Source organism: Zophobas morio, unplaced genomic scaffold (assembly GCF_036711695.1).
Source record: "Zophobas morio isolate AGI-343-1 ecotype UQ-CSIRO unplaced genomic scaffold, CSIRO_AGI_Zmor_V1 ptg000012l, whole genome shotgun sequence".
Lineage (NCBI taxonomy): Eukaryota > Metazoa > Arthropoda > Insecta > Coleoptera > Tenebrionidae > Zophobas > Zophobas morio.
Genome location: NW_026972117.1, coordinates 20,967,854 through 20,991,647, shown reverse-complemented (window position 1 = coordinate 20,991,647; position 23,794 = coordinate 20,967,854). Strand labels below are relative to the sequence as shown.

Here is a 23,794-nt window from a genome sequence, read left to right as displayed (position 1 = left end):
TTTCGGTATGATCTTAATAATTGTTTACTAATTTTAATGGTTAAAACCCCACTTTCTGTTTTGTTTAATTTTGTGATAAACATCTTAGTTGACAGAACGATGTAATGAGTAGTACCATGTTCACAACTGATCTGACAGCCAATTCTAATTCGATTTATTTTAGATCGAAAGATATTTTTCCATGCGGTTTTTTATTTTTTATAGGTAAAACCTATTTAGATAATGTACGTTAATTTTTAATTACATATTTTAAGTGCAACTGAATTTGATAAAATAATGAAATAATTCAAAATTTCGAATCCATTTCTGCTACAAATGTTTACAAATCGTTCTAACACTTGAAGTAGCAGTTAATTCTTATGCAATCCATCTTTTGTTACAAGTTGGAAAACCTCTTCGCATTTCTAATAAAGTTTCCCAGCAGTATAAACCGAACCATTCACAAAAAGCTCACTTTCAAACATTCCCGCCAGTAGTAGTTTTCAGCGGCGGTTGGCAGCCCTGTTTTCAGTTCGGAAGGTTGTCATCAGTCAATCACGCATCCCGGATGCCCGGATTGGTCCCGGAAATGAATAATTAGGGTAGCAACTCGTGTTTTGAAGGTTGGTGTTTGAAAAACCACTCCGTGTTATGTAATTTGGAGGATTAAACCCTCGAACAAAGTCCTTCAAAGTGATAATTCGATAACCAACTTGTTTACATTGTGATAATTCCTTGAAAAGGGTGAGTAAGCGACCTATTTTCCCGATTTATTTTTACACGTTATGGCGGCTTGAACTTTTCGTGGATGTTTACAGTAAAATGGCCACGACCGAACAGTTTTCGTTGCGCTGGAACAACTTCCATTCTAACCTCACTGCTGGCTTCCATGAATTACTCGAATCCTCTGAAATGGTGGACGTCACTTTGGCTGTGGAAGGGCACTTCTTTCAGGCGCATAAAGTCGTTCTGTCAATATGCAGCCCCTATTTTAAACAGATGTTTAAAGTGAATCCGTGCAAACATCCCATCGTCATACTTAAAGATGTGGCTCATGGTAACATGAAGGATATTCTCGAGTTCATGTACATGGGAGAGGTGAACGTACTCAGGGAAAATTTAGCGACGTTTTTGAGAACTGCGGAACTTCTGCAGGTCAAGGGATTGACAGGAGATGACTCGGTGAGTAGTTTTCCGATTGATAAATTTGTTTACTGGATTGGAGACAAAACAGTTTTGAAATTCGTGAAAATATCAAAACATGATTATTCAGAATTGTTTCGTTTTATAAAAGGAGTTACAGGAGTATTTTTAAATATTTTTTTGACGTGGGATATTATTGTGCTATAAAATTCAGAAACACACTTATATTATTTGTTTATAATGACATATATCCTGTTGTATTAAACTGTAAATTATTTTTGTTATTTTGAAATTTTCTACTTAACTGATAACTATTGAAAAAGTAGGTAGTTAAATCAGTTTAAGCGCATTGTCACCATGGAGAATTTTGACATGGTCTTTTTCATAATCTTTATGTTATTGTAATCAACAGTTTTAAAATGCCACACATGTTAAAAATTACATAAAAACATTGAATTCTTTGATGTGAAAAACAATGAATATACTCGAAATAAAATTATTAAAAGATAAGACTATACACACCAGTGCCTTGGAAGTTGCAAAAATTATCGTAAATTTTATTGTAAACATATTACTGATAAGGTGTACCATAATGGATATAATGTATTAGTATGTCCCATACCGGCTAAACCATAAAACCATCAAATTATTTCACTACACATACAACATATAATTAAAAAATAAATTATTTAGTTCAGAATTTGCCGCAAACGTCACCTAGTTGGTATGCACGGTTTTATGGACGCTATTCTGCAATTAAGTACCGGCACATTCTTTCACTAAAAGCTATTTTATTAAAAAAAAAAAGTTATCACACCTTAAAGATTGAAGGTATTTTTTATGCTACAGTTAATGAAGTAAATAAACTGCGATTTACCATTAAACTCGTCTTTTAACGTTTTGTCTGTTACATTTTTATTTTGAAAACTGACGTCACAATTTTGTAAAACAAAAAGAGAACCGAAAGTCGCCTTGTTCTTCCACAAATTTTAAAATATTAGGGCTTATTTTTGCGGATTTGATCGACTCAGATTGTTCTAAATCACACAAAAGCAAAATTTAAGCATTTCATGGACTAAAATGAGACCAAAATATTAAAAGTATGAATTTGTATTATTAATTGATTATGCTTTCTTTAATCTGCATGTATTACCTGGATCATCAGGCGGAAAACACCTGTTAAATAACAGGAAAACTATTGAAAACGTTTTAAACAATCAAACCTGAGTGACTTTTCATGTTTTATATAAATTTTAAAACTCAGTTTACAAGCAAATTTATATCATTATTTATAAAATATTAGCAGAGCTTGAATTTATTCCCTTTATACCTGTTGTTATTTTAAGAAATAATAAAAAGGAAAAATATTCTTATCTAGAACAGCATTCCTTATCTGCTTGACCACTTCATTGTAAATTAACACTTATAATGTTCTAGAAAATTCAGTTTTTAACTTCTCCATATCTCCACATGATATTGTTACACACTTTTCGGTTATCTGTTTTCCTAGTACTCGCCTTGTCACAATCACTTACATTAAAAATTACTGAACCCAAAAGTTTAATTACATATTTTTTGTTCATAATTTTATTATTGAAAACATCTCCCAAACTAGCCAAAAAGTCCCTTTAAAATTTTAGCTATACATTAAGACCCGGTTTATAGAAGCTCAATTAAATATTTGACTGGGATCAATTTTTAATACCACGTGGCGGACTCTACGCCAATCTGATGTCGCCAAACGCCGCATTAAATGCGTAATTAACTTAATCTCAGTTAAAATATTGTTTAAACTGGCCCTAAGATTTTTTTTTTTTTTAATTAATAACGCGGATCTCTATCACGAAAATATTTTGGTACGCGTGTTTCAGTACACAATACTTTCATTAGACAGATGAACTTATACGAAATTAGTTTGTATGTGTGTAAATAATATACTCATGTATGTGTGGTTCATGAATCCACCTTTATTTTATTATAATCTGTATAACATTTATGCAAATGCCACCGCTGGTGCTTGTTATCTGAACGTGCTTAACAGGTGAATTCTTTCGAAGTATAAACAAACAGTATGTACAAGCATATTCTGAGAATATGTTTTTTCGTTGGTTACATTGCGTTAAGGCTCTACCACACCTCAAGAAAATTTCTATTTTAAAAGATATGCAACTTGTAAAACACCCATGCTACCTCGTTATGACAGCTGCCACTCATCTCTAAGGGTTAAAATCGTTCACTTCGGTTACAATACTTAACTAGTTTTATTACTCCTATTGTCAGCGGGGGAAGTGTATCCCAGCTTGCAGGTAGAGCAGAGTAAGGAACTAAAATATTTATCTACTATGAAAGAAAACAAACAATATTTCTTAGCTTACGTTCGAGAAGTAAAAACGCAAAAACACGTCTACTGGTATATAAAAATTGCCATTTTGTAATATTAGTTTCAAAAGTTTTGAGCGATATTTGACAGGTGTATGACGTCATCGATAATTTTTTAAATAGCACCTCCTACCTTTTTTTAGCATAAAGTCCCTTGAAAGAGAATTTTTGATATGCGGTTTAACCTAATTTACTGTCATAAGAAGAGAAAAAAGCCAAATGTGTGTTTTAAAATAAATTAATAAAATCATTGTCAGAGACTGTTGAGATCTTTACTCGCAATACACACAACAACAAAAATGCTTGTTCATATATATAATTCCGACCATAATTCTTCCTCTTATTTTTAAATTCCTGTTTCCATAAAAATTCGTACGTGTTGGGCATATTCTGTAAGTAGGTAGAAAAGTAAAATTAAATTTCCAAGAATATTTTATTGTAGGTACGAAGGTTCGTTATTGTGAGTATTTCTTAGTAATCTTGGAATTTTTCAACCCTTGAATGAAGCAAATTGGTGGAAGGTTATTTCAACAGAACTTCTCTCGCCTCTGAAATACAATAAAACAAACCCAGCTTTTTCGAAAAATTATAGAATTTGATTATGCGAATTTTATTTTTTTTATGAGAACCCGGATATGTTAAAATTTTGTCCAAAAATTCTAGATGTCTAGGGTGAAAATTCTACACGGATTTACACACCACAAGTGCAGGAGTATCTAATTTTTTCAAATTTAAAAAACTTTGTATTATAAATTTTGGAGATGACGTCATCCCATTGGTGGTGGAGATGATTTGCCAAATTTTAGTTAGCGTTTAACCATCTACATGATATTTCTAATATACATACAAAATATGGCAATAATCGATCCACTAGTTTCGGAGAACACTTGTCTAATAAAAAATGGATACAGACACCAGACAGACAGACAGACAGACATACGAAAACGGGAGACCACTTTTTTCGTACTCTAGAGGTCATGACACGTCGAGAAATTAGTACTGGACGTAGAATTGTTGACGTAGGCCACTTATTAACAACACTGAAATCAATCAGTACTTTAGATAATATTGAAATAACTCATGAAAATTGTTATCGTTTAAAAATTGTTTTCTACTACAAATTTCATACATACACGGAATATTCGGTAATCTTTGTCAAATTGTCTGTGGAATTTGCAGGCTTGCAAAGGTGTTATTTACGTCACTGATTTTTCTTTACAGACGTTATTATAAAACAAAAATCGAAAAATAAAATATTATTTTTAAAGAACGGGATTTGTTTGTGTAATAATCCGTTTCCCCTTTCCGTCGTCTGTCTGTCAACGATTTTATTACATACGTATTCTCCGCAACCACTAGTGTGGTTACTGTGGAATTTTGGGTGTACTTTAACCAGAGTTTGTTCATGGTCACCAACATTTATTGTGATGCTTCACTTCAAAATTTTGCTACATAATTCCCATTTAAATTTTATAAGATAATGTGTTTCTATACTTGTGGTTTATTAATCGGCCCTTACAATTTTTTTAGAAAAAGTCGAAAACGTACGAATGTTCAAAAATTTCTCTTAGGAAATATAACGGACTGCTGTGAGACGTTGCAAACGTTACGGTTATATGGAATCGCTATTCAAAATATTGGATGATGTCATCTCCAAAGTTTGCTGGACAGATCCGATTTAAATATGCAAAATATTAGGTGTTTACACTTTTACACACAAGTTTATCAGTGCACCCACGTTTTAAATCCTACATGTGCAGTGGGCACATTTAAGAAAAAAATCAAAACTGTACCTATAATAAAATGTTGAAATTTGCGTTAGACACCTACAGCTATAAAATTTCGCACATGCTTTGAGGTTATTATCAGCCTGACAAATCACCAAACAAAATTTGCCTGTTCATTCCCACCAAGCGTTCGATGACGTCAGCTCAAAAGTTTGCTGAGTAAATCCTATTTAAGATAGATGAAATAATATACATCATCTATACATGCGGCTTTTTAGTCTAAAAATTTTTTGTCAAAGAAATATCTATCAGAAAAAAGTGTGACATGCAGCGAGGGAAGTACTGTCTAAACTCTTTTTTTTTTTCAATTTTTTGTTGAAAAAACGAAAATAATGTACTTTTTTCTTTGATAAAAACCTGATTTGACCATTCAACTTTCAAACTTTTCTTCGCAAAAAATAATTTCCAAAGAAATCCATTTTTTACATTAACAACCTAATTCATCACAATTTTGATATTTTAGTCTAAAAGCTTTTCTGTTATTGTTCACCACTGATTGTTTTTACTTCCCGAGCGTAATCGAAGGAAGTATTGTAATAGGGTCCATCGGGCTACTGGCTATTTTCATGTATTCTCGACGTTTCATGAACTCTGGGTACGAAAAAAGTGGTCTCCCATTTCCGTTTGCCTGTCGACTGTCTATGTCTGGCGGTCGTTCGTGTCGATGTTTATCAGGCAGATAATCTCCGAAACTACTGGACCGATTGATGTCATATTTTGTATGCATATTAGGAATATCATGTAGATGCTAACTAAAATTTGGCTAATCATCCCCACCACCAAAGGGATGACATAATTTCCAAAATTTATAATAAAAGGTTTTTTTAAATCTTTTAAAATAAGATACTCCTGCATTTGTGGTGTGTGAATCCGTGTCGAATTTTCACCCTAGACATCCAGAATTTTTGGAAAAAAATCAAAACTGAATAACAATATTTTGCATTATAACTTTGAAACAAAATTTGCAAAATATGATGAGTCTATACTTGTATAATTTTTCACAATTCAGTTGAGACTCTCTTTCCCTGTAGTACTTTGGCAATTTCATCATTCCTCGTTTTCTTTTCAAATTTTCCACGCAGTTTTCACTGTTTTATAGTCGTTAATTCCAAACAAATGGCCTTTGTCATATAACTACAGTTCTGGTTTTATCTATCTTTGTAACTTCTTTGGTTTTTTAGTATTTTCATTCCACGGGCCTCGATTTTGGTTTGGGTTAGAACCCAGAATTCGCATTCATATATGTATTAATGTTCGCACTAGTACTGTTTCATAAATCTTGTTTTATTGTGGTTTATGAATCCGCCTTAATTGTTTATCTTGGACATTTTCGCAAAAAAACAAATCTAAATTGTCTGAAATTGTAGAACAATTTTTTTTAGTGTGAAGTTTGTGCCTGTTCTGTGCGAATAAAATAAGTTCATCTGCGTAGAAAAGTTCATTTTTATCTTTGTACTCTTTCCGATTTCTTGTTGACTTGTCTTGATATTTGATTAATTATTATAATAAACAATAAAGAGCAGCGGACCAAGTATGCTTCCCTGCCTCACTGCCTTTGTCTCGTCTCAATTAATTTTCCATCTATTCGTATTACATTTTCTGGAAGTTTACATAACAAACTAAATTGTAGTTGTTAATTTGATACAATATTTCGCAAAACTTTTTATCTAGTGTACCAAAACAAAATATTCAACAAACGTTTATTTTTAAAGATTTGATGCAGAATCATTAGTATAATTCCAAACAAAAAGTAGATGTCCTCCACATTAAATGCCATGAATATTGATTACATTTTTTAGGAAAATTTTTAATTGAATACAAATAAGTACTACTATTTGCTGCAGAAAATTTCGATTATCTGTGGTTGTTTCTTACCGCAAATACTATCATGGTCGCAAGGCATAATCACAGTTCTTAAGTAAGGTATTAATGTTTTAATTTAACCCTTTTATAAAAATCTGTACGCAATTACTTTTAAAGTGAAAGTGTCCAGTTTTAATTAAACTATGAAATGCATTGACGGTGCGCAAACTTATTTTGTTATTGTGGAAGAAAAACGGCACTTGAAATGTTTGATTAAAACTATATTAATTTTCAATAAATTTGTAATAATAAAAATATCAAAAATGAAGTTTCTAAGTGTTGGCATATAAAAAAAAAAATTGTAATTTGTTTCCGTCCACAAATTCTCGAAAAATGTCGCTCGAAAATTTTGAACCTTGTTGAAATTTTACAGATACAACACCCATGCAAAAATAGGCTTGTCTCGGAAAGTTTTGAACCGTTCACTGTAATTTCACGAATACATTAAATTAATTACAAAACTTGTTTATATCAAATAAAAAAAAACAGACTTTGTTCCACCTAAGAGTCGTAATTTTTATTATTAACTGATGACTATAAAAAAGTGGAGATATTTGAAATAAGCGCTATAAATTTTGAATGGTTGGCCAGAATCAATAAAAATAATTCTGCACAATGATTTTGATTTTGTGTGTTTTTTTTTATCATTATTGCTCACAAACTATGTGTTTAGTATCAAAAACCGACGTTTACTCCTGGGCGAACTCCATTAATCTAAAGTTCATGCATGCATATAACCGAAACTGAAAATTTGCGCGTTTTCTATCAATTTTGTTATTTTGCTGCAGAGCGAAACATCTTCCCGAAAAGACGATAAATCCGATTCCATCGCCGATAACGACGAAGATCCGGATCTTGCCCAGTTCAATCACTTGATCGAGTCCGACGTAGAGTTACCACAACATTACTCAACCCCCCGAGTTCCTACACCCCCTCAGAGTATACCACAGCCTAGTACGAAACGGCAGTCAAAAAGCTTGATCTCAAACCCCCATTTTAAAAGAGCGAAGTCAGATTACGTTCCAAAGCCTATCAAAGTCGAAAATGAAACTAGTGTGAGTCAGAATGAAGAACACGAATTCGCCGAATCGCCGCTTAAAAACGATAAAAGCGCCGGCGAACTGGAGGAAACCAAAGATAATTTGAAACAATTGTTAGAAAATAATTTTACGAATACGGGAACGAACGATTCTACGAGCGATCAAGGTGAGTACCACGTTTTGTGAGCATGTAGATTTAGTGGCTTCGTATTATTTTTCTTTTCGTAATGAACAGTACGCCTTTTTATTTATTTACGCTTGAAAATGTGCGATTTTACCCACCGGAGCGACTGGTCCTGTACAAGTGACGTCAGAAAATCGCTTTGAACGATTGCTGATTTAAGATATTTGAGCATTTTCGGTCGTCATGACAGGTTTTTCTTTTTTTACGCAGTTTGTGTAATTTTTGTGTATTTTTAATCTAATTTGCGTTTGTTGTTGTTGTTTTCTTTTCTTGCATGGTAAGTAGAGTGTATGTGTAACAAGTTACTAATTCTCTTCCTAGTTTTTATGGACGTTTTTCCAGCTGGTTCATTCTGTTGTGGGAAAGTCACGTGGAAAAGCAGTAAAAGAAGACACAATAAATGTATATTTTTCTGCGTAGCAGTTTTATTCAACTTAAAAACAGCTAACAGCTTAAGTACACATTTAATTAACAATGAAAATCAAACATCAGAACACATGATTCAGTGAACATTTTTACTTTGACTCATAATTGATAATTTTTGTTATGATTTGAATTAACAAAAGTATTTGTTGATGTTAGGGACCGCTGTGATATATTTTTGTATTGTTCAAATATCTGTATTTTTTAAATACAAAGTGGTGTTTATCTAACCTTGAGTACTTTAACCTACCACTATAAAATCGTAAGTGGCAGATTTTGAATATCAACGTAATAACTGTTCTTAATTTATTATTAATCACAATCAGATTTTTAACTACAGAGTTAAAATGATGTGCACTGATTATATGAGTGCAGAATATTCGCACATTGAAAATTTTCATTGTTGGGCAGAGTGGTAACCTGAGCCTACGAACTTACCCGAAACTTTCGAAAAGTGCTAACAATCTCTTCTTGTCAGTATTTAAAATAAGTTTATACAATTTATTTGACTTCGAAAATTTAAATTGACAGAATAAGCTAAAAGGTAACATTGGTAGCTATACTTGAAAGAATTCGGAAATTTTGACGGTAACTGGAGTGACAGGAGTTTTTAAAACCGACAACTCTGTGTATGCCAAAAGATAGGAAACTGTTGAGAAATTGGAATAATATGGTCATAAAGCAGTCGCATAAAACATATACACATATTTAGTTCAGCCTTGAGCAATACCGCAAAGATAGAAGATTAGTAGGGACAGTAATTTATTATTCACTGTAATCGTAACGTACGTAATTATACGGTGTTAAAATTATCAATACTTGCAGTGTTATGTAAGCACTATAGTTTTAAACAAACATACAGTTGCATCTACACATCTAAAATTAGAAAATTGAAAAAAGAATTAATTGAAAACAAATTTGTTTTGGCTAACACAAACCAATGTATCACAGCTTTTTTTTTGGCAAGCCTACATTCAAATGTTCCATTGTTAATGTAAGAAAATGCCGAATAATAATTAACTCAACGAATAAACATTTTTACGTTAATTAATTTGTACTGGTTTGTACCAAATTTTCCACTTCCTTTTTAATTTTTTTTTGGAATTCCAGATGTCTCGTATTATAATTTTGACAGATTTTTGTAAGTTGTTACTAGATGCACTTAACACTAACTCAAATACAATACGCAGTGACAGGGTAGCTATTGAAACTCGTCAAGAATGTATCGATATTTTTCGGTGTTGTGGGGATAATAACGTATTTCGTTCATTCTAAAATAGATAGAAAAATGTCATGAATTTGACTGACTTTTGAATTACTTTCTGAAACTTTGTACTTGGTGTGCTTATTAGACTTAACTCTTGTTTTTTAAATCGAATCAAGAGTGTAATTTTTTGTCTTTATTAGAAGAATTCGAAAAATGCAACATGAAAATTTTCCAAAATTTAAAAAATATAAGAATTTTAAAAAATCACTAGAATTTAATGCACAAAACTCGGACTAAAAAATAAGGGTTTCCGTCTTGGCTAGTCAGGTATACCGCGTGTTCGAAAAAAATTCCAAATCCATAGCTGTTTTATTTTTTCGAGCATTGTTTAATACGTCGAATTTTTAACGCTCATTTGTGTATGCCTACGACATTCAACTTTTTTTCTGGAGAGTTTTTCGGAATTCGTAATTCAATATTTCCAGACTTATATTGTATTGAATTACTGTTTTCGTATAAAAGAAATTTAATTTTCAAATTTAAATACTTATGTAGTTAACAAAAATTTTGGCAGAACTAACTACATATGTAGACGTAACTGATAATAAATTCATCACAGCTAAAATTAAATTAATTTTACCACAGCTTAATACATCAGTGAATTCAGAAAAAAATTGTACAAAAACCTTTAAAAAATATATATATATACCGGGTGTCTGGAAAATGGAGCATTAACTGCACACACCTAATGCGTGAATACCTCCGGCTTACTTTCTGATTTCTTAGTAACGATGGTGACTGAAATCCACCTTATAAAATTTAGGTTTGTTAAGCTGATAACCGTAACAACCAGTATTCATTAATTGCATTGTTATTAATAAAACAAGCTTTTATTTTTCATTAATAAACAAACCAAAACGAAACTTCTAATAAGACATTTATAGGTTACAAACAAAAACAAAACCAACAAAAGAAAAATCCATTGAAGCATAACCGACTAAACTAAAGAAGATGTTCAAAATTACTGCCTTGTGCATATAAGTAAGCTAAAATAAAACTGATTTTGGCAATAACATATCCTCTAAGAAAAGAGAGGGTGGGTGGGTGGGGCTAGAACCTGCTAAGATAAGACTGATTTTCGCAAAGGACATATTCTGTAAGAAAAGAGAGGGTGGGTGGGCGGGACTAGTACCTGCTAAGAAAGATTGATTTTGGCAAATGAGATCCCTCTAAGAAACTAAAGGGGGGTGGGCGGGGTTAGTAGCTGCTAAGATAAAAACCAAAAAGAAACTTCTAATAAGACATTTATAGGTTACAAACAAAAACAAAACCAACAAAAGAAAAATTAATTGAAGCATAACCGACTAAACTGGAGAAGATGTTCAAAATTACTGCCTTGTGCATATAAAGTTAACTAAAATAAAACTGATTTTGGCAATAACATATCGTCTAAGAAAAGAGAGGGTGGGTGGGCGGGGCTAGGACCTGCTAAGATAAGACTGATTTTCTCAAAGGACATATTCTGTAAGAAAAGAGAGGGTAGGTGGGCGGGACTAGTACCTGCTAAGAAAGATTGATTTTGGCAAATGAGATCCCTCTAAGAAACTAGAGGGGGGTGGGCGGGGTTAGTAGCTGCTAAGATAAAAACTAATTTTCACAAATGACATCCTCTAACAAAAAAGAGAGTGGGTGGGTGGGGCTAGTACCTGCCAAGATAAGACTAATATTGGCAAATCACCTACTCTAAGAAAATGAAAGGTAGAGGGTATATCATTTGACAAAATCAGTCTTATTTTGGCAAATATTGGCCCCGCCCGCCCACCCTTTATTTTCTTGGAGGGTATGCCATTTGGCAATATCAGTTTTATCTTAGCAAGTACTAGCCCCGCCCACCCGCCCTTTGTTTTCGTAGGGAATAGGTCATTGCCAAAATCAGTCTTATTTTGGCAAGTACTAGCTCCACCCACCCACCCTTTATTTTCTTGGAGGGTATGTCATTTGCCAAAATCAGCTTTATCTTGGCAAGCCCTAGCCCCGCCCACCCGCCCTTTATTTTCTTAGAGGGCTAGTACCTGCTAAGATAAAACTGATTTTTGCAAATGGCATATCCTCTCAGAAGAAAGAGGGTGGGTGGGTGGGGCTAGTAACTGCTAAGATAAGATTGATATTGGCAAATCACCTACTCTCTAAGAAAATGAAAGGTAGAGGGTATATCATTTGACAAAATCAGTCTTATCTTGGCAAGTATTGGCTCCGCCCACCCACCCTTTATTTTCTTGGAGGGTATGCCATTTGGCAATATAAGTTTTATCTTAGCAAGTACTAGCCCCGCCCACCCGCCCTTTGTTTTCTTAGGGAGTAGGTCATTGCCAAAATCAGTCTTATTTTGGCAAGTACCAGCCCCACCCACCGACCCTTTATTTTCTTGGAGGGTATGTCATTTGCCAAAATCAGCCTTATCTTGGCAAGTACTAGCCCCGCCCACCCGCCCTTTATTTTCTTAGAGGGCTAGTACCTGCTAAGATAAAACTGATTTTTGCAAATGGCATATCCTCTAAGAAGAAAGAGGGTGGGTGGGTGGGGCTAGTACCTGCTAAGATAAGATTGATATTGACAAATCACCTACTCTCTAAGAAAATGAAAGGTAGAGGGTATATCATTTGACAAAATCAGTCTTATCTTGGCAAGTATTTTCTCCCCGAAATCAAAATTTATCCGTTTATACCACCTTAAAAAATTGATGACGTCATCTCAAAATTTTACCGAATAAATAAATCCTATCTAAAATGTGGAAAATATTATAATTCTACTTACGCTTTATCAGTTGATTAATATTTTTTTTACTTTATAAAATTATCATAAAAAAACACAAAATTGAATTTTATAATCTATCAAAGAGGTGGGATTTCTTGGACTGTACTTCGGGGTGAGGGAATTTCTGTCAAAACAATTTTTATCCTATTTTTTTTATAGTATGAATGTAAGTAGAGTGCCGTTTCTAAAGATGCCATTTTTATTGTATTAATAAATATTCTTTCAAAAAAAATTATTTGACATGTGCCCAAAATATATTACAATTTTTGAAGATTTTTAGGCTTCAAGTAATATTGAGAAAATGATTTAACTGTTTCAATTTGACCGTTTCCACCATGTTATACCATCATAAACAGCAAAGACAAAATTTGAAGAGAGATATTAAAAAATGTTGTTTTAAAAAATATAAAAGTTCAAGAAACAGCGGTTTGTACTTAAGAGGAGTCGCTACATTTGGCTCTTATGGTGCTGTCAATATATTTTCAATATGTAATATGTCCATTATTAAGTTTATGAAATTTTAAATGTAATTTGTCCACTTGTCTTATATTTGTTAAATTTTGTTGAAATTTTTGCATCGCATATTTTAAAAAATCAATATTTCAGTTATTTCTGGAAATTTTGGAACGGGGTTTTCACCACTGTTTTCACCTTGCAAAACTTTAGAAATCGTACGAGCTCTACTTTTGAATTTGTTTGTTGGGACTGAGATATTGTAAAAATAAAAGTTAGCAACTTCTACGACACAAGCTTTTTTTTACTGTGTATCGTTTCTAACAAAAAAAATCGACAATATACCTTGTACGATTTCTAGAGTTTTGTAAGCTAAAAACAGTGTTGAAAACTGTGTTCTGAAATTTCCTTTAATAATTGAGATATTGATTTTAAAAAATGCGTTATACAAAAATTTCACTAAAATTAAAAGAAAATTGTTTTTAACAAAATTGCCCTTCCGTTATATAAAGAAAGTTATGAACAACATATATTTAAAATTTCAAAACGATAAGTCTGTTAATAACGGAGATATACATTCTGAAAATAGACCGAAAATTTCACTCAGAAAACGTAGCGACTGGCCTTACTAATAATTTTTGTCAACAAAATAAAATTTTAACACCAACAGTTGCAGAACGAGAAATATTCTGCGATACTACTTTAGAAATTGATGACAGGTAAAAAATTGGTCGTTAATTTGCCCATACTTCTGGGCGTCACACTTGTCAACTAAACATAAATTAAATTACGGGACTTCAAAGCGTGAAAATTCATTAAATCTTCATTACTGTTGACTTCCGTCTGATAATCAACTTAACATATTCAATTTCGAAGGCGGAAATAATCAGTGAAGTTATAAATTACAGCTCAATCATTAAAGTAGATATCACGTATGTGACATTAACTACAAAATAGACTCATCAACTTTTTTTGAGCTTTTAGAGTAAAAATGATCACTTTTTCGTATATTTTGCTGTATCAAACAACTAATAGTCGGATTTCGTCGAAAAAGCGCGTATATAAAAATTCGATATCTGAAAGCAAAGATTTTAATTTTCCAAAATACGGGAAAAAATCTTAAATTTATTTTTAAATCGTAGGTTTTTCAAAGTTTTACGAATGCCACATGTGTCTGTTTTCTTTCTTGGCTAGCTCAAAGGTAAGGAGTTGATCGAATTGACGATTTTTTTCTACAAGCAGATGATTCTTTGTCCTAATTTTTCTTCAGTATTATTATTATTATTTTAAATCTGCTTATGATCCGGAAAAAAACGGCGTTCAAGTAATCTTTACGAGTGCTAATATGACAAAAAAAATTACATAATTTTATTACTTATTTTTTCTGCTCACTTTCGGTGTTTAACAAAACACCAGTATTTTTGGCAACAGGATACGAGTTCAACTGCACCATTCAAGGTTAAATTCATATTGCCATTTAATGCATTGTATAGTAGAATGACTTAATTAAAGTAAGAACTCGATATTATTCGATATTGTGTACGCCAACACGTGTACCATATCTGATTATAAAGACCACTAGTCGGTCTAATTAATTTCTAATGAATAAGAGTACCAGTTTTATACGACTTGAAATTTCTCTTTTATTTGTTCGCATTAGTTTAATAGGGCTATTAAATCCAGCCAGTAATTAGATTTAATCTCAATAATTAAAATAACACGATAAGACGAGTGATGAAACAAAAAGGAAACACCAAAAATTTGCGGCAGTTGTAACTACATATTCATGGTTTGTTAATTATTTCCACAAGAAAAAACTTAATTCATGTAAATGTAAGTGTACACACAAATATTCTCAATTTTCGCAAAAGCACAGCTTAAATCACGTGTGACGGATGAGAGTCAACGATTTGGAAAAGTAGTTCAAACGTGAAAGTCACCTGTCAATAATAAAAAAGAGCTCCTATTAGTCGTTCCAGTATGCAAAAAATTCATAACGCCTGTTGGCAGCACGGTCGTTGAATTTAATTTATTTCCATTCTATGTGAAATTGAATTTTTTTAGGTAATATTGTGAGGCAGATTGAAAACTGTTAATGTAAAATAAACTATAAATCTAATCCAGGTACTACGGGCTACAAACAATACACAAAGTTTTTTTACTTTTATTTAATAAATATAAAGGTTACCACATCCCGGAACCACGCGAAATTAAACCATTTTACGAATTTTACAACAAAAAATAAAAAATTAAACTACATTTTGACAGTTGATTTCAAAATTTGCCACTTCTAAATGTCACACAATCTCAACTCCCTGTAAAACACAGTATCCAAATATAAATTCCAACTAACACTTGTGTTTTCTTTCTCCTATTCTAACAACAATTACTGCCGCAAACCGGAGTATACGGAGTAAGAGTACTCGCATGCCCTACACCATACCACAGCTGAACCGAAATTAATTGTTACTTGAATTTAGGGAGGTCCGAAACGAAATGTATCAACAGGCACGCGTATCAGTGCGACAAATGCTACAAAAAGTTTTCGAGGAGAGACCATTTGAGAACCCACGAGAAAAATATACACGGGGAGGATGCAGGGCCGTTCGCATGTGTAATTTGTTCACAGTTGTACAAAAATACAGAGAGCTTGAGGAAGCATCTCGCCAAGTTCCACTTTCCTAAAATGAACGAAACCAATCAGAAAGTTGAGGTGAACGCTTGACTGTGGTTTTTGCCACAGTCGGGCGCGAGTAGGGTAGATTCTTATCCTGTCTTATTTTGCCGTCACTTGTTTTTGAAGTGTTAGGTTAGAATTTGTATTTATTTATATTTAATCTATTTCAACCTAAGAACATGACATTTCTTTTTTATTTGTATTTTTAATTATTTGTTTTACTAGTCAGGATGATTTTTTTTTTCTGTAAAAGACTTTATGTTGGAGGTCGGTTTTATTGTCGATGACGCATGAAAGTTGTTGTGACGAAACTGACTTTCACGGCAGTAATCCAAACATAGGTTTTAATTTTTAATTATTGTATTGTTATTATATAACTGTTATGGTGATTTATATTAAATTTCGTTGTATATTATTAAGTGCCTTATGTAATTTTGTCATGTGAATAAAAATGATAATGTAAGGTTTTTTTATTTATTTATTTTTGAATCTTTCATAAATTTAAAACTTTGTAAGGGTAAAAACCTAATAAATAATTACGTAATCATTTTTTTAGTGTTTACAACTGACTTTGAATTTTCTACACGATTATACTTAATAACGATTAAAACTTTTGGAAGAAATGCTTCGTTATTTTTTTTTTAAATTTCGCACATTTTTTAACAACGTACATTTAATGGTTTCACTTCTTTGTGGTACTGTATTTAAAAAGATCGTCAGAGATTTAAGCCCTGAAACACAAAATAGATTAGATTCTATTACCGTACCACCTCAGTTAAATGCATTAAAGAGTAAAACAAATACGTCCCTGTTCGTCATGCGCGACACGGCGACCGAGTGTCTACAAATTAGGAGTTTCGACTGTTTAACTTTTAGATTATTCTTTAAAAAATGTGTGAAATAAATTTATTATAAATTATAATAATCATTTATTTATATTAAATTTAAATCCTTTTGGTCGGGGAAGAATCTGTAATCGAAAAAAAAGAAAAGAAAAGTTCCAAATTTTAGATTTTTCAAAGTTTTCATTTGATTCTTTTTTATTTTTTTCATTTTTGATTTTGCAGTTTTGCAATTTTTGTATGTTTTTAATTCGGCTAGTTGAAAAATATAAAATATGAACAATCGAAGAATTGAAAAATCGAAAATTAAAATATTTTAACTGAAGAAACGAAAAATCGAAATATTGAAAAACCAAATATTGGGAAACTTGAAAATCGAAAAAATCAGTGAGTCGGAAAGACGAAAAAACGAATCGAATCGAAAAATTGTAAAAATGAAAAAGTTACAATCGTCAAAATTGTAAGGTTGAAAAATTGTAGCACTGATAAATCGAAAAATTACGAAAATTAAGAAAATTTAAATTTTGAAAAATCGAAGAATTGAAAAATAAAGACTGAAAAAAATAAAAATGATGAAATCAGAACAGTGAAAAAGCGAAAAATTGGAAAAATAAAGAAAACTATAAACTGAAATTGAAAACTTAACAGTTGAACTCCTGAAATTGTAGATCGAGAAATGGCAAAAATCTAAAAACTGAAACATCAAAAGTTGGAAAATCGATATGTTTTAAATCGAAGAACTGACGAAACAAAAAACTGAAACATTGAAAAGCTAAAAGTCCAAAAATCGAAAAAATTTAATGGAATTAAAAATTGAAAAAAAAAAAATAAAAAACGAATCAAATTAAAAAATGGTAACATTGATTTACCTATATCGAAAAAATGGAAATCGAAAAATTGAAAATCGAATAAATGAAAAAGTGGAAAATTTTTAAAATTATTACATATTTAAAATGAACACTTGAAAAATAGCAAATTTAAAATTGAAAAAACGAACAATTAAAAAGCTAAAGTTTGAAAAACCGAAAAACTGTAAATTTATAAAATCAGAGCACCTAAAAATTGGAAAAGTAAAATAAAAATCCGAAACGGAAAATTCAAAATCGAAAAATGAAGAAATAAAGGACTGAAAAATTAAAAAATTGAAAAATTAACAATTAAAAACTCGTGGAAATTGCAAATCGAAATATTGCAAAATCTAAAAACTGAAACATCAAAAGTTGGAAAATCGAAAAACCGATAAAACGAGAAATTGCAAAATCGGAAAATTGGAAAATCGAAGAACTAAAGAAATGAAAATTTTGAAAAGCTGAAAATCGAGAAACTTAAAAATCGAAAGAAATTAATGGATCGAAAAATTGAAAAAATAAAAAACGGACGGAATTGAACAATTGGAAAAACCAAAAATTGTAAAATGGAAAAGTTATAGAATCGTCAAAATTGTATAGCTGAAAAATTGGAAAGTTAAATATCGAGAAATGGAAAAATTTTAAAATAGTGAAATGAAAAAGTGAAAAATTTTAAAAATTATTATTACATATTTAAAATGAAAACTTGAAAAATTGCAAATTTAAAATTGAAAAAACGAAAAATTAAAAACCTAAAGTTTGACCAACCGAAAAACTGCAAAACGAAAAATCCAAGAATTGAAAATTTTCACACTAAATAAAGAAAAATTATAAAATCGGAGCACCGAAAAATTGTAAAAATAAAATAAAAATCCGAAACGAAAATTCAAAATCGAAAAATTGAAGAAATAAAGCACTGAAAAACTAACTCGTGAAATTGCAAATCGAAATATTGCAAAACCGAAAAATTGAAGCATTCAAAAGTTGGAAAATCGAAAAACTGATAAAACGAGAAATTGCAAAATCGAAAAAGTGGAAAATCGAAATATTTAAAATCGAAGAACTAAAGAAATGAAAAATTGAAACATTGAAAAGCTGAAAATCGAGAAACTTAAAAATCGAAAGAAATTAATGGATCAAAAAATTGAAAAAATAAAAAAAGGATGGAATTGAACAATTGGAAAAACCAAAAATTGTAAAATGGAAAAGTTATAGAATCGTCAAAATTGTATAGCTGAAAAATTATAACATTGACATACCTATATCGAAAAATTGGAAAGTTAAATATCGAGAAATTGAAATATTGAAAATCGAATAAATGAAAAAGTTTTAGAATCTAATAAATAAAAAATGGAAAAATTTTAAAACAGTAAAATGAAAAAGTGAAGAATTTTAAAAATTATTATTACATATTTAAAATGAAAACTTGAAAAATTGCAAATTTAAAATTGAAAAAACAAAAAATTAAAAACCCAAAGTTTGGACAACCGAAAAACTGCAAATCGAAAAATCCAAGAATTCAAAAATTTCACACTAAACAAAGAAAAATTATAAAATCGGAGCACCGAAAAATTGAAGAAATAAAGGACTGAAAAATTAACAATTGAAAATTCGTGAAATTGCAAATCTAAAAATTGAAACATTCAAAAGTTGGAAAATTGAAACACTGATAAAACGAGAATTTGCAAAATCGAAAAAGTGGAAAATCGAAGACCTAAAAAAATGAAAAATTGAACATTGAAAAGCTGAAAATCGAGAAACTTAAATATCGAAAGAAATTAGTGGATCGAAAAATTGAAAAAATACAAAACGGAAGTGAACAATTGGAAAAACCAAAAATTGTAAAATGGAAAAGTTATCGTCAAAATTATATAGTTGAAAAACTGTAACATTGATAGATCGAAGAGTTGATAAGTTAAAGATCGAGAAACTGAAAAACTGGAATTCGAAAAATTGAAAAATCGAATAAATGAAAAAGTAAAAAAAAGTAAGTGATGTATTAAGGGCTTCTAATAAACAAACACTTTTGAAAACAGAAAATTAATTTTCATTTTATAATAATTACATTCTAATTAAAATTTATATCTAAGAGCAACAAATAAAAATTATTTCAATACGGTACGTGGCCTATTATATTGAATTTTATGAGGAAACCGCTGTAAAATACTTACGAAGTCAAAGTCGTAAACGCACTATATCTTTGGTCGAACTTTACTGTTGTTTATATATCTATAAAATTCAGCGTTATAGCTGCTAGTTGATAGTGATTTTGTTAAAAAAAATCAAGTAAAAACCTACACAATACACGTAGTTTATGATTCCGTATTGAGTTTTTACCCGAAACGTCCAAATTTTTGAAAAAAAAAAATCAAAATCAAAACATTTTGCAATTTAATTTTGAATCTGCAAAACCGAATGCATTGAAATCTTGCAGATGTTTTAAAGTTATGATAAGCATGATAAATTTTTAATCAAAATATATTTATTTATTCCCTCTAAAAAATAGATGACGTCACCCCAAAATTTTGCTGAATAAATCCTATCTAAAATGTGCAAAATATGATCAGTCTATAATTGTAATTTATCATTGAATTCATATTTTTTACATTTGCTTATACAGGTGACCCAAAAAATTAATGAATCAGTCAGTTTATTATTGATCGAATTAATGGTCTTTATAACAATAAAATAATAATCAGGTAAGAATTATAATAATAACATTCATAATATTTTGTTTAATTGGGGCTTCTTAATAATTTTAGTCATCTGTTTTGAGTCGATAAACTCATTCAACACATGTCTACGTGACATTCTTCCGGTGTAAAATGTATTTGTTTTTAATTAGGTTATTACAAAAATACGATTTCGTCTTAGACTGATCATTTGTTGACACATATAATCTCGAGATTGTGCAAAAGTTATTCAAAAATTATATTTCCAGCATTGTGGTTTTTTCCATCTCGTGGCGTATTTTCATCGATTATCTAACTAATTAAAAGGTAAAACATTCATTGAAGCTTAATATAAATATTAAAAAGTCGCTCGAAAACATCTAAGGCAAAGCTCTTGTAAATAAAAAAAAATGAGCGACCTTAAACAATTAATATTTTGGGCTACAAATTTGGGAAAAATTTTTTTTCGTCTATAAAATATTACGGGAACGAGACAAACAAAATTAAACCAAAAAAAAAAATAAATAAATTTTTGACGATTTGGGAACTTCGTAAAAATTTGGAGCGACCTCTTAATTTTTTTTTTTTTAGCGCTCCTTTGGAGGAGAGTCTTAAAACATGATAAACTAACATATTTTCACAGGAGACTCAACACAAGAAAAATAGTCGTTTTTTTGCATCACCCTATTTTTATATGTATAAAAAGAAGATAAATATTTAATAATAAAACCAGTGATAAACATTCGGTGATTAATCTTTTTGTCATAATGGTTTAATAGCTTATACCTACATTCCGCCAAAATTAGAAAACCCGCGAAAAATTCAAAATTTGGGCTTGAACTATGATCGTCAACAAATTTGCGGCAGCGAAAAACCGGTATTGCAGATAAACATTCACATGAACGAAAACAATGAGAAAGAAAAACTCTACATGTGGGTGTGTTTATTTCGATTAAAGTTAGAATCCCCTGAATCTCGATGATAATGCAACGAGTATTATAATTACAAGGAGGGAAACAACCAAACTCAAATTATACCACACTATGAAATAAACACAATAGGCAAATAAGCAAAATCAAAATCAAAATAATCATTCAAGAATAAATGTTCAAATTCAGGCTGTAAGAAAATAACACATTACAAAATAAACGTAAAATACCCCTCCAGTGTGGAATCTACGATGATATTAATTTAACTGATGATAATTTTTAAGGGTCTTTTTCTCAAAATGAATCAATTTTTAAGATTTAATTTCTAATTAGCATCCCCCGACTTCCAAAATGACAGTTCATATTTTGTTTGACTTTGTTCTTAAACTTTTGTTAAGAAAAACCTAACCGTTTTGCTTTTCTCTGCATTCTAATCGAATTTTGCGCACCTACCATATTGTGAATTTTCCACGCAAAATCAGATGGATGGGTAAACTGCGCAAAGTAAAGTTGACTTATTGAAGATAGCGAAGTAAAACATCATGTTATCATATTTATCGGTGATAAAACATAATTGAATTTAAAATTTTTAATACTGCCAGTTTTTACGCAAAGTCGTATACATACACGAAAATGACGTTTCGAAGCTCTACGCCCTTACTAAATTGTAGTTCTAATTATACATATATGTACTATTAATTAGTGATTTTTTTTTAATTTAATGCTATGATGAAACTAAGAAGTGTTCTTAAATTTACAACAAAAATTTTAAAGTTTTATAAAATCACGTTCTAAGTCAAGGCAAGCAAAACATCGAAATGTCAACAGTGTTATCTGTGTATAACAAACATACTATAAATTTTTTTATATCGAATCACCATTCCTCTTTAATATTTATTTTTGTAAACATTACATTTTATTAATTTTGGTTATTCTAAAGTATTAATCATTGGAATAAATTAGTAAGGTACATTTTAAAGTTTAGGACACATCTTGTTGTGCAGTTTACCCCAGATTTCGGGATAATGTCGTAGTCGTCATGTTAATTTGATCAATCACGTCATCATCCGGAAACCCTTTAAAATGACGAAACAGTAGACTGTTAAATGTACCCATTTCTTAAAAGTTAATAAATAATCTCACTTGACTATAGTATACCTATTATTTATTTCTTTTTTACTGAAAGAGATTGTTGAATTTTATGAGATAATCAAGTTTTTTTTACAGTAGCTAAATTTAGTGCATGCCCCTGTAAAAAAAAAATGATTCCAACAAATGTAGTTACGTTCTAAATGTTATATTCTGCGCCAATCCAGTGCCTTAAAAAAATTCGGCCGTCTCACCGCGTTCCCCAACCCGGTGTGACAGTCTTTCTTGAGGTTGTTGGTGTGCTGGGGTTATTGTAAATACTGCGCTATAAGGTAATATAAAATTGATAAATGTGTATAATTTCATTCTATTTTATATTTTTGCAGATTACAAATTCTTCCCCGATCAAAAGGTGTACGTATATTGCCCGTACTGCTGTAGGAAGTTCGTCAATCGCTATAACTTGAAGGTACACATCCGAGACAAGCACGAAGACAGCCCCATGAACCTAGATTGCAGGATATGCGGTAAGGTTATGAGAAATAAAAGCTGTTTACGCGTCCATATGTATCATCACCGCAAGCAGCAACTGGAATCGGACTGTCCAGCTGTTCCAATCGTATAAGATTGCTATTAGGTTTTTGTTTTTGCTCATTCTAGTTATTGTTTTGTGTGTACAATAGGTTAGGGATGTTTGTTGTTTTTCCTTTTTATTTATTATGTTAGACTGTAATAGTGACCGGCCAGAAGTTAGTCACTATTGGAAGTATGTATCGATAGATACGATAGTTGAGTTTTAAAAAAATGTTTTCGTTATACGGTTTACCTATTTCCAGTGCAGCTTATTTAGAGGCAAGCGGACAGTCTCGACAGTTACAGTTATCTAGTTCTATATTTATTATTAACTGTAACAAAATTAAAATGTTCTAACAACTAGTATTGTGTCGATGTTTTGGTGAGCGATAGTCACAGGTTGAACTGAACAACTACCTCTAATATAACTCAGCTTTCACAAGTATTAAGTGCAGTACGAGGAAAAAGGTTACGGGAAACAACCTGTGCTAAACATCATTGTTAATATAGCTATTAGAAACAATAACATTCCATTTTGTTATGCTTTTATGTTTAAAACCAAATATCTGTTTTTTCTTTTTAATTTTTTAAATATTTATCCCAACTTTTACCATTAATGCTGCTACTTTAGTTTTTTGTTTTTACAATTATGGTTTTGTTGTTAACTATGTTTATTGTAAATATCGTACATTGTGATAAATTATAATATAGCACAATCACGCTGGGTATAAGAATTTGTCAATTTTCTTGTGTGCGTGTCAAACATTCCATGTTGTTAAAGGGATCATTTTTGTAACGTTTTACTTCTAAATAAAGATCAGAATTCTAGTTTACACATTTATCTTATCTACCCGAAAGGAAGTTGGGTTTTCCTGATGATTTGCAGGGAGTG

At 30.9% G+C, this 23,794-nt stretch overlaps 1 protein-coding gene across 4 annotated transcripts; it reads left to right on the top strand.

Moving 5' to 3' along the window:
• The first annotated feature begins 505 nt into the window (after positions 1–505).
• On the top strand, positions 506–23,735 carry LOC135127996 (protein tramtrack, beta isoform-like). Of its 4 annotated transcripts, none has more exons than XM_064054764.1 (4): positions 506–723; positions 798–1,161; positions 7,940–8,357; positions 22,716–23,735. In XM_064054764.1, exons 2-4 carry the CDS (start codon positions 802–804, stop codon positions 22,952–22,954), a joined length of 1,017 nt encoding a protein of 338 aa, XP_063910834.1. In that variant the 5' UTR covers positions 506–723; positions 798–801; the 3' UTR covers positions 22,955–23,735. The 4 variants fall into 4 exon arrangements, with proteins under 4 accessions (XP_063910834.1, XP_063910833.1, XP_063910836.1 ...); XM_064054763.1 differs by lacking the exon at positions 22,716–23,735 and adding an exon at positions 15,753–16,416; XM_064054766.1 differs by lacking the exon at positions 22,716–23,735 and adding an exon at positions 8,718–10,486.
• Positions 23,736–23,794: the final 59 nt, after the last annotated feature.